Below are 17,700 nucleotides of genomic sequence, written 5' to 3'. Positions count from 1 at the left end.
CAGGTGTGTTCAGTGCAGCTCCTCTGACAGGTGAGCGACAAAACGTCTATTGGAAAACAGTGGAAAGTGCGTTCTACACAAAATTGCCCAAGTTTTCAATTGGCAGGGTTTTTAGCAGAGTTTTTTTTTATTTTTTTTTTATTGATTGATTGATTTTTCTTTTCTTTTCTTTTCTTTTCTTTTCTTTTCTTTTCTTTTCTTTTCTTTTTTTTTTCTTCCTTTTTTAATGAACGAACTTTTCTAAGAACTGAGCGCATTTTAAATGTCCATACCACTGGTCATCATGTTTTTAGAAAAACTGTGATGTCTGTTAAAATGTGAATCCGGGGGAGGGCGTCACACTTTGAGAAACACTGGCTGACATGGAGGATGGTTGGATCCAGATTGTCCGGAAGACCAGCGTCATCTTTTCCGACACGTCTTCACTCGTCAATTGATAATGAACAGAGATTTCCTTTTAATTGTTGTTGTCAATACATCTTAAATTTGCATCTGGTCACAAATTAGTCACGGAAAAATGGGTCGTCAACGACAAGTTTTGGTTGAAGTTGACAAAATGAGCAGTGGCCCACTGCCCCGGGGTCAGACGCGCCCCCCTGGGGCCGCACTAATTGAGGAGGACTGGCTCACAGTACTGACTGTATGTTTTTGTCTGTTAGTTATCAAATTTAACTTTACAATTCATTTGTATTTGTTTAATTTTGGGTGTAAGAATGTGCTATCTTGTCCCTGGGAATACTTTTTGAAGATTTTTTTTTTTTTGTGCGAAAGTGATAAAACAGTGAGTCCATGTGATGTAAGGGAAGAAGAATCCTCGTTACATTCCTGAACTGAAAGAAGTTAGTTTTCAAAGAGGACATACTTGTTTCTTCACATTTTGTTTCTCTTGTGTCTCTTGTATGGAGTAAAGAAAAGAAGACTTGACCCACTCATTATCGTGTCTATTTTTGCTCATCCTCAATTTCAGCAACACAGCAGTTTTAAACTGCTGAACAAAACTCCAAAACACAAAAGTCTAAACCCAGAATAACCTTCTAGAGTGAAATAGATTTTAAAACTATTAGTTAAATTCTCATTGAAATCTGATAATAACTGAGTAACACAAGTCATTTTTAGTAATTTTAGTTTAAATAAATAAATAAATAAATAAATAAAGTGACAGTCTCTTCTGTGACATGACCTGAGCAACGTTTTCCTCCTATTAGAGCCAGACTAACCTCTACTGGTAATTTAAATCTGTTGTTGCAGTTGTAATTCTCATCTAAATATAATCATAACTGAGTCACACATCTAATTTTCACATCCTATATGTTGTCACTCATGCTGTTAAGACTGTTCACTTTTAGTTTCTTCTTTGCATTTGTTTTACAATAATAATAATAATACATTTATTTTGTATAGCGCTTTTCACGATACTCAAAGTCGCTTAAAAGGGGAGAAGATAAAAACAAGAATTTATCTCAGGCAGAAACTTGTAAAACTGTTACACACAACTTAAGGACTATTTAATCGACAGTTTTTCCAACACTTCCACGATACACCAATACACAACTTAAAATGACAGTGCTAGCATGCTATATATGTAGAGAGAATGGGATTTCTGGTTGAATACTTAAAAATAAAACATCACTTGTAAATAAAAAGTCACAAAATAGCCATTTGACAGAACGTGTAAATTATTCCTACCTGTGATTTTAAAAGCAGAGGATTAGATCCAACGCATGTGCTGTTCTTTAGCCTTCTGGTCCCGTTTCTCCGTAAGTGATAGAAACCCGTTGGTGCACTTCTTGTCCGTTCAGTTTCAAGTTAGAAGCATAACTGCTTTTGCAAGTCAGGCTTTCAGAAAACAGTTTTCAAACTAAAAGCAAATTATTCATACATCTAAGCCTGTTAAAGCATTTGCAAGTAGTTTGGTGAATTAACAACAGGGGAATAAAAAATATTTTAACAGCTAATAAATTTGTTTTCCATGTAAAATATGTTTGAATATATTCCACCATGATTTATTCTTTCTCCAGTATGTTTTAATAACTGCTCTATGGAACTTTACATTTGTTCTTGTTACGGCGGGTCTGAGAACCCGTAGGCGGACACAGATGCAGGCACACAGGCAGGTGGGGGTTTAAAGGGATTTATTGAATAACAGAATAAACAGAAACCAATACAGAGAATGTAAGCTAAACTGAGGGTAGGAAACAGAATGGGTTAAACCAGACCTAATTCATAAAAAGGGGGGAAAACTATGAAAACCTAGAGAAAACTCTAAACACACCAAAAGGGAAACTAAGTAAAACTGATTTGTATTAACTAAGCTAAAACTAACAAAATAGGGATACTCACAGAAAAGGGGACAAAACTGAGGGGGCAGACAGGCTTGGGGAATCTGGGGTCTGGTGAGAGGCTGGAGCAGGGTTGGTGGGAGGTACGACCAGGAGAACAGGGTACAAAATTGAATGGAGGAAGACAGGTTGAGGGAATACAGTCTGGAAACAGGTTGGGGACCAGTGACAGGAGAAGGCTGGCTGCAGGGAGGAACCAGGTCAACAGTGTAACTGATGCAAGGTGGAACGAGCTGGTTTTTAAAGGAGCTGTGGTGATGAGACTCAGGTGAGCTGATCGCCACAGCTGTCTCCAACCGCTGTCATCAGGTACAGAGGACCAGAGCGACAGGAGAGGGAGAAAGAGGGAGCCAGGCATGGGCTGAAGCGAGGATCCTGACAGTTCTACAACTTCATTTAACAGATGCTTTTATCCAAACTGATGTAGATCTGAGAGCAGATTCAACACAAGCAAGGATCTAGTCAGGAGAAAACAATCCAGATAAGTGCCATAGAACAAGTTCAATGTGTGTTAGGGAGTTGATGCCAATAGCAGGCTGTGTGAGAGGTAATAGGATTTTTTGGGGGTTTTTTTTGTTTTATGTTGGTTTGTTTTCGGGCAGTCAAGTGCAAAGGTGTTCAGTGAGGAGCTGGATCTTTAGTCTTTTTTTAAAGACTGACAGGGAGTCAGGAGATTGAGCAGAGTTTGGCAACTCGTTCCACTACCGCGGAACCACAGAGAAGAAGAGTCTAGCAAATCGACCTCGGGCCCTGTTGCGGTGGTTGTATCAGGCGGTTTTTGTTGGTCGAGTGTAGTGAGCAGGAGGGAGTGTAGATCTGAATGAGAGAGTTCAGGTAGGACGGAGCTGTTCTCGTTGTGGTTTTGTAAGCAAGTGTCAGGGTTTTGAATTTGATGCGAGCAGCAACTGGAAGCCAGTGAAGCGATCTGAACAGCGGCCTGACGTGTGGTTTTTGGCTGATTGAAAACCAGATGTGCTGCTGCATTCTGGATCATCTGCAGAGGTCTGACCGTGGATACAGGGAGACCTGGCCGTAAGGAGTTACAGTAGTCAATGCGTGATATGATTACAGCTTGAACCAGGAGTTGTGCTGCATGTTCAGACAAGAAAGGTCTGATCTTCCTGATGTTGTACAGAGCAAATCAACACGACTGAGCAACAGAGGCCACATGGACCTTGAAGGTTAGCTGGTCATCAATCATGACACTCAAGTTTCTAGCAGATTTTGATGTTGCAGATGTTGATTGAAAGTCCAGTGTGGCAATCAGACACCTACTAATGAACAACTGAATCTACTCATAAACAAAAACAATGCAAGGTCACATTACAGCCAGACATGCCAATACAGTAGGCTGCACTGACAATGAATGTTTCTTTTATTTCTTTATTATCTATATACGCTAATCAGCCACAACATCAAAACCACCTACCTTAATGTTGTTTGGATCCCCCTCATGACACCAAAACACCTCTGGTCAATTGAGGCATGGACTCCACAAGATCTCTGAAGCTGTCCGGTACCATCAGACACCAAGACGTTGGCAGCAGATTGTTTAGCTCCTGCAAATTGTGAAGTGGGCCCTCAATGTGTCAGACTTGTTTGCACCACGCATCCTACGAATGCTCGATTTATCTGAGATATGGAGAATGTGGAGACCAAGTCAATGCCTTGACCTCTTCAAACCCTTCCTGATCTATTTCTGTAGCGTGGCGGGGAGCATCATCCTGCTCAAAGAGGCCAGGTATACGTGTTCTGCAACAATTCTTGACTGGTTAGTAAGTGTCAGAGTAAATCTATTATTGTATATACCTCAGCCTGTTGTGTAGCAAGAAGGTCGCCGGTTCGCGTCTCAGTTAGGACACAGGGATCTTTCTGCGTGGAGTTTGCATTTTCTCCCCGTGCAGCATGGGTTCTCTCCGGGTTCTCCGGCTTCCTCCCACAAGGTCCAAAAACAAGTTGAGGTGATTCTAAATTGTCCGTAGGTGTGACTGTGAGTGTGTTTGGTTGTCTGTCTCTAAGTGTAGCCCTGTGATAGACTGGTGACCTGTCCAGGGTGTCCCCTGCCTTCACCCTAAGTCAGCTGGGATACTACGAAGCAAGATCAACAAACATAGGATATGCTTCAGAGATCTGGCTTGACGGTGGTTATCGACTCGTTAAATCAACCCAGGTTTGTCTGATTCGAGTATGAGCGTGTGCACATAAAATAGGTGGTGTTATCAACATCTGACCAATCGCGACTATGTACAAGTCTGGCTGCAGAGTGGCTCACTTTACCGCCAAGGAGCAGAATATATTCTTTACAAAATATGAAGAATATAAAAACATCATCAGGAGCAAAAAGCAACACGATTGCAGTGGCCAAAGCTGGGGAGGAATGCTGGCAGAAAACTGCTGACTGTGTGGATGCAGAAGTTCATTAGTTTATAATATCAGAAAATATGATCACTGTTCCATCATGAAGGCACGTATCAGACAATTAGCAAATCTGAGGATTCCTTTTAATTAATTTGTTGCCTAATGTATATACTTGTGACATATTGTTGGAATATTTAATTTTGTAAAAGCACTGATAGCTTAATATTGACACTCGCATCATTTAATGTGCACTACTCTATGAGTTGAGCTGATCTGAAGAAGGGGAAAGAAGGATTCAAGAAGGCCTTGAGAGACTGAACTCAGGGAGGTTAAGCCAGGTCAGATAGAAGGAATGCAGCGGTTCACACACACACACACACACACACACACACACACACACACACACACACACACTATGCACAGGTAATGGCACCTAGCAGTACCTTGCACTGATAGGCTCCCACTACAAAGTAATAGCATCAGCTGGAGTATATGACAGCTAAACAAAGGCAAAGCGCTGACATCCAGAGAGTGGCAGATGTTAGTAGGGAGGTTTTCCTTTACAGATGCTGTGGATTGGATGAATTGTGTGCCAATCATGTGCCAAGAGGTATGGACACATCTGTGCACCAACAAAGGGAGAGCGAAGTTTAAACCACGGCTCCTCTCCAACAGATAGCCATTCACGTTTTATTCTTTCAATTCAGTGTCTGTGTTAAGTAGCCAATCACCTTGCACTCCACTGATTAAAATGTTTATGCTTACATGAAGCTCCATCCATTGCTGGGGAAGTTGGTCACAGATTAACAGCTTGCTGACAATGATTTTCTGAACCAGTGATGGCTCATTGATCAAGAAGAATATCACGTTGTAGAATAAATAGCATTAAAAGAGAGAAGTTGTTGGTCTTCTATCTCAAAAAAACGGACACGCCTCAACAATATCTGACTTTTTTTTTGCTTTCAGCTGCACGCCTTCACCTCTATTTGACAGGTAGTAATAACACTGCTATTACTTTGAAAAATAATAATAACTATCATCATCATGATTGTCATCATAGTAAAGAGAAAAGGAGAGAAGAGGACATGGCAGGAAATTTCTAAATCCAGCCTGAGGAGAGAGGTAAAAGATAGACATTTAAAGGAAAGGATGTCAGTGTGTGCACATGCATGACAATAGGCCAACATTTTCCAAGCCCCTTATGTTCTGGGTTCAGCCCCTGAGCCCTCCCACCCCTGTCTGCCCCCAACCTACTGCCTCATCTCTCTCCTGCTACACCTGAAGAAGACTCTGACTCACTCCAGCCCAACCAGTTCAGTCCATCATCAGCTCGCTCCTCTTTTGAACTGAAGATCTTGTATCTCTCTCCCCTGTCAGCTCTAGCATCTGGCTCTAACCCTGCTTCCTCCAGATTCCAGACTCAGGCTCAGAGCTGGACTCTTGTTGCTGTGATCAGCCCTGAAACCCTGTCCGTTAAGTGGAGAAGCCTTGCCTGGTCAGCTCTCTTCTAGTGTTACTTGTGCAATCCCTGTACCTGCTTCTTAGCTCCAGACGATAGTTGTACTCTGCAGGTGCTAACTTGAGTGTTTAATTGTGGCTTCGTACAGTTCTGCTGCTACACTGTTGTAAACTTCTGGTTTCATTCTTTGCTAAGGTTCTGTGGTGACTACGACAATGCAATGTACATTAAAACATGATCTCAGGATTGTTGAATAGGATTTAGTTGGCAAACAACGCCACTCTGGGAATTGCACCCAGAGAATTATCCTTCTCCCAACACTGGAGGCACACAGGTCCGTTGTACTCAGGAGGCATGGATCCAAAGTTGAACAAAGCACTTTATTTTGAACACGTTTTAAAATATATTTGTTTTAAAAAATATACCATTCACACCAGGGAGAACAGAAGAGAACCTAATCAGATGCTGAGGCTTATCGGTTGGACAGGGGCTAGTAAAGGGGACAGGAATCCACCAAAATAAAGCAAAATCGCCCACACACACGTGACACACACTCGTAGTGAAATAAACCACCACCACCTGGATCACCAGCACCACAGCCATCGGCCTTCAGCAACTGAAAAGGATAAAACACATTAATGGGGGAAGAAACAAGCAAATGAATATACCTTTAGTGGTACCAGGCATTAAAATGAACAAGAAATTAAAGAAAGCAAGGGCGGTCTAATCATTTTTTCCATGCAGTCAAGGTGAATCCCTCAGTAAAGCAAAGCATCCGTGTTAGACAATCAGCCAGCCAGCGGTAGCTAACACAACCAAATCATGCAGCCGTGCAATTCACCGATACGCCATGCAATGCACCATCAGCAAACAAAACTGGGAAGACGAACAACCGGAGACAAAACAGGAGACAAAACAGCAGTGGTCCCAGTCAGTTGGCAGCGACGGCCGCAGCAGCGTAGCCAGTTTTACCTGATAAAAACACTGGCATTGCTACAATAAACTGCTGCAGGATGATTCGCTCGCTTTGGTTACTTCTGTAAGCAGTTGAAATGTCTTTCTTTGTTGATAGTCTTTGTATCTGCACTTTCTGTTATCGACCCCATTGTCAGTAAAGATACAACACACTGGTTCTGCCTGTATCTCGTGTCTGCATCTTGAATTCTCTTAACTAGAAGTGACAAGACCGAGGAGATAAAACTGAGTTTGCCCATGCAAGTAACCTTTCATGATGAGTCAAGCAATGATCAGGAGATTTGTCAGTTGTTATTTGTTAGTTGGCAGATTCCAGATGGATGTAAGAGCAAGACCAAGCAACAAAACAAGCATTCAGTCTTAGAGAATTACAGAATAGACAACCAATCAAAGTTTGATGCCAAAAGAGTTATATTACTCTTATTTAAAATAAGATTTTGTGTCACCACACAAAATAATGTGAGAGAGACTGACATTTCCTTGGATTTATCAGCAGTTCTGTAAAGCATGTCAAATATTAATTAACAAAAGTTTGATAACTTGGGACAATCCCAAAACATATGAATTATTGTGGCTTGAGTCTGCTTTTATTAGTGACACATGTTGGATTTGATTCAGCATCATTTAACTTTGGTTTAGTCAGGTCAGTCGAATTTTACATTTAATAACAGTAAGTTTCATACATGTCAGGATAAATATATTCACTCTGTCAGTTCTGTTTTTATTTAAAACAGTAACATTTTGTTCTGACTCATTCTTGGTTACCAGAAATATCTCCATCTAATATGACTCAGCCAGCGCCTTCAGTCTCAGGTATTTCTCCAAGCAGTAGATAGCAATGGGATCTGTGTTGATGTCAAACTTATTGGCAAAGAGGTGATGCTGAGCAATCATCCATTGCAGGTCTCCAGCCCCATACACACATATTCCCCTCACATAATTGCCATGACATTGTGGATACACTGCATCCAGGGAATCGTCTGGACCCGCATGCCACTGCCACTTCACCAGCCGAGCAATTGCATTGATATCTGTCATGTCGTATTTACGATGGGGCCTTGTTGAACCAGGAACACCAGGCATTCGTTGAATAGTCGCCCAGAGAAACTCATCAGGACTGTAGGTGTCTTTGGCCCACTCTATCAGCGTTTGTATTCGCTCATCTTCCAGCACACTGCGGATGTAACCTCGGCTGACCACAATGTAAGCATTTCCTGACAGAATGGGCAGGTTGAAGGGAGGCGGCGTCTTTTTCTGTCCTGTCCCCTGCGGCAGTTGACATAGTACAATATTATGATGATGACAGTCAGTGAGGTCAGTGTGAACAGAACATTTTGATACTGAAAAGGTTACGTCATCTATCGAGGTATGTATAAATCTTCAGGTTAAGTACCTCGATTCCTCCATCAACTATCCGGTGAGCGTTTGTCACCCTCCAAATCTTTCCATCTGGCATTTTTTCTGACTCCATGCTGTTCCGGCCCTTCAATGAACGCAGTGTCCTCACAATTTCCAAATTGGTTTTCAGGGGGAAATCTTGGCCACAAACGTTGATGAAGTATTTCCATTCTGTACTGACATTATAAAGATCAGCCATACAGTTCAGGTCAGCCTGGACGCGTGGCCAAGCAGCATAGACCACACTCACAGGCCGACTGGCCAGGAAGACGTTGGGAAAACAGGAAATGATGGCCATGATGGCAGCAAGGGCTGAGGCCTCCGTTTTTTTGTCCACATGGACACAATAAATATTTTGAGGTGCATAGATAGCTCGCAGTAGTCGCTCAAAATTCTGCACCTGAAATAAATGAAGACAACAAACAATCAATGATTGAATGATTTGCTTAATCTTTGCATCAGTCTAAAGGGGTACTCCCTGAATGATGTGACAAGTTACAGGAAAGGTGGATTTTACATTTCCCATGATGCAGCTCAACATAGTCATTCACTAGATCTCTGTACCACCGTTCAAATTTCCCATTTGATTCAAAACTTCACAACCACTTATTACGTTCCAATTAAAACTTTTATCCTGAGGGCCATTTTTCCAACCTTTGAAGCGCTTTCTCCAGACTCAAAGAGGACGTATACAGCTGCTCTCACAAACTGAAAAGTACTCTTGTGACAAGTAAACAGAAAAATCACACGTAAAATCTGTGGTGCACCTTTTAAAAAAAGATTAAGGTAAGCTGTGTAGACCTACTGCACAATCCTTTAAGTTCAAATGAATAAAACTTCAGGATTCAGCTTTTGCATACCTTGTGATGTACCACCATAGAGTAAGCCAGAGGAAACTCCTCCTCTTCTTCACTTAATGGGAATGTTATGTATTTCCTGCTTAACTTGAATTTCCTGTCAAAACAAAATTTGGAAGAATTTGACTGAAATCTGGAACATTTCAGTCATGACTCAGAGTTCAACAGTTAGTGATTTAAAGCAACACACCTGCAGTCTTTAGTTGCATTAATATAATACTCGTCAGGGATCTGAACTCTCTTGCGGAAGTCTTTCGTGATGGTCAGAAATTTGGCCTTTTCCAACTCCGCCTTGTTTCCCCGCATGATTGCAGAACAGTTGCACTCTTTCTCCGGACCGCCATCAATATCTGTATACTCCAACCAGCTGTAGTTAAGACTCCAGTCTGTTTTCATATCACTGAGTAGGGAAAGCATCCACACCGATCCCAGCACAACAGTGAGCTTCAATAGCAGTGACAGCTGACCTCGTCTCAGTAGCCGCATTATTTAAACTTATTTCAATCAAAAATATCAGTTAAAAATGCGTAGCGCTACTGTAGACAACTTTTCACTTATTGCTGCATTCTATGAAGTATTGCACATCTACAAAGCTTTAGCAAATGTAGTTGATGCATGTTTTAACAGTCTGTGGACAAGTTCTTCTCATGAAGTCAGGCAGATTCCTCCATAGTCACTGCCCCTGGAAACAAGATAAAAGAAATGATATGAACTCATCTATTCTTTAGTAAAACCTTTGCTAACAAAAAGTTCCTGATTCCATGGGGGACAATATTGGCATGAATTACCAGAAAAACTCCTAGTTAACAGCAGTATTTTTAATAGAAATGCACGTGAAATCATCAATGAAAGCATGATCACAAAAGTATTTACCTTTACAAATGTTTACGCTCATCAACTTTTGGATCATTTAGCTTATGAAAAGGATTAGAAAATGAAATTTTTCCTCTAAAATCTGATTTCATATGAGAAATACTACAATAAATTAGTCGCTAATATCAAAAAAATGTTATCGATTTAGTGGTAAAATTGATTTTTTAAAACTTGAGTTGGCATAAAAACCTGACCTGATACAGAAAAGCAGATGTCATTTTTGGATTCAGTGTTGCAAAAATGTCCTAAATCAGTTTAAAACATTTTTTTTTTGTAACCCAGTGCAATCAGTCATCAATTAAAAAATAAGTTGTGCTGAGAAGATTCTGGCTGTGGCCATGTGTAGAGACTTAGCATCCCCTCTTTGCGTCAATGAAGAAAGAGGGTTTGGTCCAGAGATATTTTTTTTTAAAAAAGCTTCTTTTTTGGTTTGTTTTTTTATTTGTAATTCAGAAAGATGGTTCAAATTGCACTTTAGTGAGTCAGACTGCTGACTGGTTATATTAGAAGTGCCAAAAGGAAAACAACATCTCTGGCATGAGGACCTGCGTTCAAATCTTGGCACTCTAGAAACATTATGTTGCAGCCTTTTTTGACTGAATCATGGAATCAACAATAATCAGTGAAGCAGGAGGAGGTTAGTGAAAGACCTTGAACCACAAAGCTGGTTACAAGCTGGGGAAGCCAGGATGGAAACTGCTCCATCCAGGGATAAGATTTTCTCACCCAGAGGAACCATCAAATTCCCATCAAATAAAAACTCAAAAAGAATTATTGCTTTAGCTATTTTCGAAGCGTTCATACTTTCTGTATTTTTGTCACTGGACGTTCAAAAGTGATCTGCCATCCTATTTGAACGCATATTGTATGTTGGAAAGACAAGTAAAACACTGTAACACCTTATTGCTCAACACAGAAGCACTAATAAATAAAAACAAAACATAAATTATCTAGTGGCAGCACATTAGGTTGAATTTAGTAGTTGTATCTCCTTACTAAGATACAGTGGAAAAGAAAAGTATTTCTTCCTCCATGAGAAGGCAACTGAAATATTTGATTGAATGAAAATCCTGTAGCATATATATTTTGACATTAAGTGTTGTTCATAATGTACTTCCATTTATTGTAAAATGGATTTTATAAAAGGAAATAGATAATAGAAGTTTGGAATTAAATGTATAAAGTAGTATATTCACAGTCAGCTTAAAACATTAGAATTGACTGGAGCGTTACTAATAATGTCCTGCTTCTAACTTAGTTGAAGATAAATACACTTACTGTGGAATAATTCCAGGTAATTCTACCATCTCCAGTTGAACAACTTCTAACAATTGCTCTACTGTAAGTGGTTGACATGTTGTTGATTTTCTGCCTTATTCGAAAGATTATTAAAGGTAGCAGATTTAGTTTGTTTTTTACTTACCCGTTTTAAGCTTTTTTACCAGTTTCTCTCCTCAGATGTTGTTTAATTGAATCTCTCCTGGCTGTTACAACATGCGGTCTCTTGATCCAGTTTTCTTTGTTTTAACCAAGTGCTGCAGGTGCCTTTGATGCACAATTATTTAACCACCGGATGTCAAGGGTGAATCCGGCTCAGAGTAGTAAAATGTAAATGTTTGCAAGTTGAGTTCATGTCAAACTGGTCTGGTGATGTAATCTCCTAACTCATCATGAGGTACCCTGGTGAAAGACTTTGTTGTGTACCTACTTGGATCAGAAGGGTGTCAGAAGGGTGACATACTTGCGTACATCATTCTGTCACCTCTATACCAATTTTCACACCACATCAACTGGCTGTAATTGACACCTCGTAACTGTGCAAACAGACCTGAGTTTATTTTAACTGAAGCTAAACGGGTGAGATGACGGCAGCAGATTTCGGCAGAACTGGAATATGAAGGCCCAAAAGGGAGATAGTTGGTCCCGCCCAGTTTATTTATCCATCAAGTCCAGTGACTGTCTGTAACACTGCAGAGGTGGGTGTTGGTGGTGATCCTTAGCTTTCTATCTGTATGTCCCTTCACAAAATGAATCCACCTCTTCTTGATTTCACCATTCTTTAGGAAAATAAATAAGAGACAGAGGTGCTCTTTGCATTTGCATAACTAGCTAGCAGACTGTAGGTTATAGTGGATGTAGTATGTGACAATTAAGCGGGAGAACCACTGGGCTAATTTGGAATGATGATATGGGTTTCTCAGGGTCGGTAACTGATCATTGGCGATAAATAAGGACCAATGACCATTATACAATAAATGTTATATAAATAATGGATGGATGGATATTAGCAGCATGTGATAGCCAGGAATTTGTTATTCATAACTATGGAACCTTATGAATATCGACTACTGCAACTGAATATGTATTCAACAGAAAAAGGATGATGTCAGTGTGTCACATGATGCTGCAACACTTTCCTCTGTTCACTGAGCGACAGTTTGTCTCCTGTAGTTCTATCTGCTGCTCTTCTCTGTTTGGTGAATCTTTCTCTGCTCTATGAGTTTTATTTCCCACTAAGGCTCAGAACTTTAAACTTCATTCGTTGTTGTTCTCCAGACATTGTTCCCATGTGTTGGACCCACAGGCCACGCATTAAATAAATCAGAGGACAAGGAGAGAAAGTATACAAACATTAATATTTATTATTACACAGTGCATGTAAAGAAAATCACCATTCTACTCATCAGAAGGGGTCTAATTATATATTCTTATTGTTTAATTGTAGCAGCAGGACTCGCTTGAGTTTCTTGAAGACGTTCCACCTCTCATCCAAGAAGCTTCATCAGTTCTGACAGACTAGTTGGGAGTTCCAGATACTTATATCCTTAAGGAGCCATTAACACCTGAGCTTTGGTTTCAATTGGGGATTTGTTGCTCCTCCCCCTTGTTATGTGAGTGGTTGGCACTCCTCCTGCCACACTGGGGTTCGGTTACAGTCTTTTGTGGCTAGGTGTGAATGTGGGTTCATCTTCCCGGGAAGAGTTCTTAGGACTAAATTGTCAACAGGTGAGAGGTGATGCCTCAGACCTCCACCTCTGTTGAGTGATGGCCTTTCTGGTCTTTCCAGTTTGATGGCTTCTTTCACTCCTCCTGAATCCGTCTGAAGGACAGATGGTTTGAGAGAGGACTGAAAGAAGCCTCTTATGTCAAACTGGAAGGATGGACAGACAGTCTGACAACATAAAGCCCCTGGGCCACAGCTGTAACTGTCATAATGAAAGCTGTGCTGACATGGCCCACTGGACAGTATATGCTAGATAACCTAATGCTGTTAGATTTTAAGTTAAAATAACTTGCATGTCCCAAGGGTGAAGGGTTTGGGAAAGAAAAGGCCTGAAGTCGCCCTCTTGTGGTTTGCTTCATACATTGAATAAACCAGACATCTGAGTCAGTTTTTCACTGTTTTAATATGGACTGCTTGAGCAGCCAATAATACTAATTATGTTATTAATGTTGTTTTTGTTTTTATCTCTATATAATCTTTCCCTCGTTTTGATAAGCTTTCCCTTGTTAAAGTTATTACATCAACACAAACTTAACACTCAGTAAAAAGAACCCTTAATTTATCTTAACAACAGTTATATATTGTTGCAGGAACTATTAACAGGAACATGTGGAAGACTCATTGTGACTGTAAATGATACTTTGTCAAGTGAGGCCAAGGACTGAGATCCCAGAAGCAATCATTAACAAAGAACACTGGCCCGGTGTAAGCAATATAAAAGACTCTATGATCATAAATGCTGTAATCTGGTCAGTGAGTGTTTAAATATGAAATGGCTATTTTAACATTGCAATGAATTAAAGGTGATTTCATGCAGCCATTGAATTAAAGCTGCACAGTTAAAGATGAGAGAAGGGGTGAAAATGTCAAGAGAGCAAGAAAGGTTAGTGTCCCTAAAACACTCATGTCTAGACATGTCATATGAGGCCACTGTCCGCAGAATGAACTCATTACTAAAGCAGTTGATGGTTCCTCTTTTTACCAGCATGTATCCTGTGATTGACAAACTGTGCTCTTTGCGATTACCAGATAAGTGAATCAGATCCTAAAGGTATCATATATATGAGCTAAAGGTGAAGCACCTGTTAGAAACGTGTGTGTAATCAAATGTATGTGCTACAGATAAAAACTGTGTGGTTAGCAGTAAACATGTGGAGGGGGGAGAGTTGAATACATTATAAAAAGGCATGACAAAGAGACTTCTTGCTCGTGGAGACTGCTCGCGATGGAGATCACGGAGGACATCGTTGGATCTGAACACTCCTCCACCGATTGAAGAAGTCCTGATGGGTCTGCAAATTCTACTCAAGAGGAGCAGCAGAACCCCTTTTTTGTGTTCTGCATGATGAAGTATTCTCTTCTTTCCCCAGATGGATGCAAAAGTACTGCAGATATGATCAGAGTCAGGACTTCTCATCTCCCCCTGACTCAGGAGGGTTTTGTCCGGGGTTCAGGACTCTGTACTTGGTTGCTGTATCACTGGAAGAGGACTCCTCAAGGCTCAGGTCTGAGCAGGGCTGAGTTAACCAGTCAAGGCCAAGCTGTTTGGCTCTCTCCCTCTCCCCAAATTACTTATTAGGTTACTATTTTAGAAAAGATCAGTTCTATAATTTTATCTCGAATCAGTTGGTTAAATCATATTCTGAAATATTTTGAATGAATGATCAAGAGCTGTAGCTGTGTCCCTGCTAAAGATTTGCAGTAAATATTTAATCCTGCATTTAAAGTTTATTTGGTTTGAAATTGCATTGAATCATTTACAGAATGGCAGTGAAAAGTTAGTCAGTTGTGTGCACAAGATCTTCATAGTGGTTCTTAATGGTTATTCTAAGTCATGAGTAAAATCATATTCTTAAACACAACCCTGGGGTTAGTGTTGCCAAACCTCTACATTTTAACCTAGTAATTACCAAGTGCTCGATCTATCTAAGAAGAAAGCTGCCACTAACAGGTGTGTCTGGTAGTGTGATTCGGCTACTGAGGCTAATTAGTTGGGTCAACTATTAGAGGAAGCGGGATAGGCATCTGGATTAAGGCAGTTAGAAGCTGGGCGAGTTTTCTCGACACCAGCTTAAGCAGTTCTACAGAATCTCAGTAGGTCAAGGGCCTGTAGGCAGGTAGAACCTAACCCTAGGAACGGAGAGTTGGACCAGTAGCCCTGTCACAGGGGTTATACCGGGGCAGATCAACAACCTGTTATTTATTGTTTATAAACCAGTAATACCCAAGAACAACTAACTGTACCTGAGCATGTACATGTAACATTTACAGTAGACTTCTTAACTGTTGTTTATTTTTCAATATTATTTTCAATTTATGGACAAGCAATATCCTGACAATAGTACGAATACATATAAGCTGGTGTTTGTTTATTTAAATATTATTATTTTGTTTGTAGACCACCAATAATTGTCTGTACCTTAGCAGCAGGCCAAAGACGTACTGGACTTACCGTCTGCTTTTTCGGTTAAATGTATTTTAACATTTAAAGCGTTTGTTTCCTGAAATTTTATTTATTGCTTAATGGCAATGTGGAAAAAATACAAATGTGTTAAGCTCATCAAATTGCCAATGGCATTATTTGACCCGACTCCCCGTGTTGACAGAGGTACAGCCTGTTCAAGCAGACATTCATCATGAGACATTGGCTGCATAATACACCAGCCTGAATCTGTCCTGGTATTGTCACAGTGGTGAGCAGCTGCCAACACATCTCACTTTCTGTCAACTATCTGCAGGCTGGTTGCAATCGGCTGGTCAGATAAAATAGTCCAGGGAGCAACTGCAAGGTTGTGTAATGCTCGTAACACCCTACCTAACTTTACTTAGAACTGGTCAAGTATTTCCAACATGTAGAGCAGAGGTGTTGTTGATATCTTGATCTACTGAACAGCCCAGAAGTCTTTAGCTTTCAACCTACTCACTGTCCCAAAAACCTCAAATCAAACTTTACACCTTGCTGTCATGATATACGAAAGTTGCCTTGAAAGTACTTTTTCCATAAGTTTTATTTAATCAGAAATTGGGTGACAAACTTTTTAAATAGTCAAGAAGAAAAGATCCCTGTGCTGGTGAAGGGAAACAGTTCACCCAGGTGACCAAGTTTGATTTGACCTCTTAAGACCCAAACTCTTGTTTGATATGCATTTATTAGAGAATAAAAAATATAAAGAAAAACAAATATGTATATTAAGATTTTTTTTTAAATATAAAAATAGCTGTCTATGTCAATATTTTGTTAGTTATGATTAGAGAAACTGCATTCTTTATGTAGTTTTGGGCTAGCATCCATACACACAATATCACAGCGGCAAATATTCCTGTCAGACTGTAAAACAGAAATATCTCCATATTAAAACACTCAACGTGACAGAAAAATATTTGGTCTTTTGCAAACAGACCAAACATTTACAAACAGTAAAATAATATCCCGACATTTTTGATCACCCCATCTCACCGTATCGTTATGTTCAAAGGAATGACAGATCAATAAATAATTATTACTGTTGTCATTATTTTTTGTTAAATAACTAAATCTATATCTGCGGCTTATCAACAAACATTTGGAGCAATAGCCTTGAATGCCCAGGTCTAACAACACCACACTGGTGATTGATGAGGAAAACAGGTATATGTTGAAATTTTGCGCTTCCTAATTCTAGTTCCTTTTTTCTAGCATTTTTAGGCCTTGTAAATTCATAAGAATTTCATAAATTTACATGGCTGAAAAATACATTAAAGTTCTGTCAAAAACTGCAACTCAGTCAATTTTCCATAAACTGCAGGTGTTACAATCTAAAGCCATTTTTTTTTTTTTGTTTAGCATCATTTTTCTATAACCAACTTTGAGCATCAGTGTGATGGGTTATATCACAGTCACTTGAGCTTCAGTAGCAAAACTGCACTAGGTAAATGTCTGTTTTCTCTTTTCTATAGTTAATTCACCAGAGAATACTTTAAAAAGCAGATTTTGAGTCAACTTCCAAGGGTCATATCACCACGTATGATATGCAGTTGGTTGAAACAAGCTTTTGTATTTTAAAGGTCATTTTTGGATACATCTTGCAATGATTTCTTCTGTGCCAAAATAATTTTGTTAGACTTTTTTGATTTTTCCATCCTTGATAATTTCATGCGGTTATCTTTTGTTCTTATGAAGTCATGAGGACTCACAAATGTATAATACCTTAAAATTAATTCTCCCCATGTACTTGAAGGGCCTGTAATAAATATTCACAGTATGACGGTCAAATTCTGCATGGCCTCAATAAATAGACTAAACCTATTGTACAAAAAAATCAGCTGATTCGGAGGGGGTCCGGTTGGTGGCATTGTGGTTGTACTTGCTGAACGCCACATTAGTAATTGCTATATTTCCTACAACACGTGAAGGCAGCATGTGATTCCCGTGCAGCCCTGGTCACGTGGTCCGTGACG

The 17,700-nt window shown here is 39.9% G+C and overlaps 2 protein-coding genes across 2 annotated transcripts in view; both read right to left on the bottom strand.

Moving 5' to 3' along the window:
• Positions 1 to 406, bottom strand: part of LOC103366664 (beta-1,3-galactosyl-O-glycosyl-glycoprotein beta-1,6-N-acetylglucosaminyltransferase-like) — a 3,384-nt gene extending 2,978 nt beyond the window's left edge. Inside the window, exon 1 of the mRNA XM_008294445.1 lies at positions 341 to 406. Coding sequence (XP_008292667.1) covers positions 341 to 406 — 66 coding nt within the window. The remainder of the gene's footprint in view (positions 1 to 340) is intronic.
• Positions 407 to 7,748: 7,342 nt separating this feature from the next.
• Positions 7,749 to 9,872, bottom strand: LOC103366659 (beta-1,3-galactosyl-O-glycosyl-glycoprotein beta-1,6-N-acetylglucosaminyltransferase-like). The gene is made up of 4 exons (XM_008294441.1): positions 9,577 to 9,872; positions 9,390 to 9,483; positions 8,525 to 8,929; positions 7,749 to 8,397 (listed from the first exon to the last, which is right to left on the bottom strand). The coding sequence occupies exons 1-4, from the start codon at positions 9,870 to 9,872 to the stop codon at positions 7,912 to 7,914; spliced, it is 1,281 nt and encodes a 426-aa protein (XP_008292663.1). The 3' UTR covers positions 7,749 to 7,911.
• Between the last annotated feature and the right edge of the window lie 7,828 nt (positions 9,873 to 17,700).

Source organism: Stegastes partitus, unplaced genomic scaffold (assembly GCF_000690725.1).
Source record: "Stegastes partitus isolate 25-593 unplaced genomic scaffold, Stegastes_partitus-1.0.2 Scaffold963, whole genome shotgun sequence".
In the NCBI taxonomy this organism is placed as follows: Eukaryota; Metazoa; Chordata; class Actinopteri; family Pomacentridae; genus Stegastes; species Stegastes partitus.
This window is presented reverse-complemented; position numbering and strand designations above follow the sequence as displayed.

Excerpts from the sequence above, each read along its gene's own strand:
- LOC103366659 (XM_008294441.1), bottom strand. The coding sequence starts at position 9,872 with ATGCGGCTACTGAGACGAGGTCAGCTGTCACTGCTATTGAAGCTCACT. Across the intron at positions 8,930-9,389 it reads CTATGGTGGTACATCACAAG|GTGCAGAATTTTGAGCGACT; the intron begins GTATGCAAAAGC and ends CATTTATTTCAG. Across the intron at positions 8,398-8,524 it reads TAGTTGATGGAGGAATCGAG|GGGACAGGACAGAAAAAGAC; the intron begins GTACTTAACCTG and ends CAACTGCCGCAG.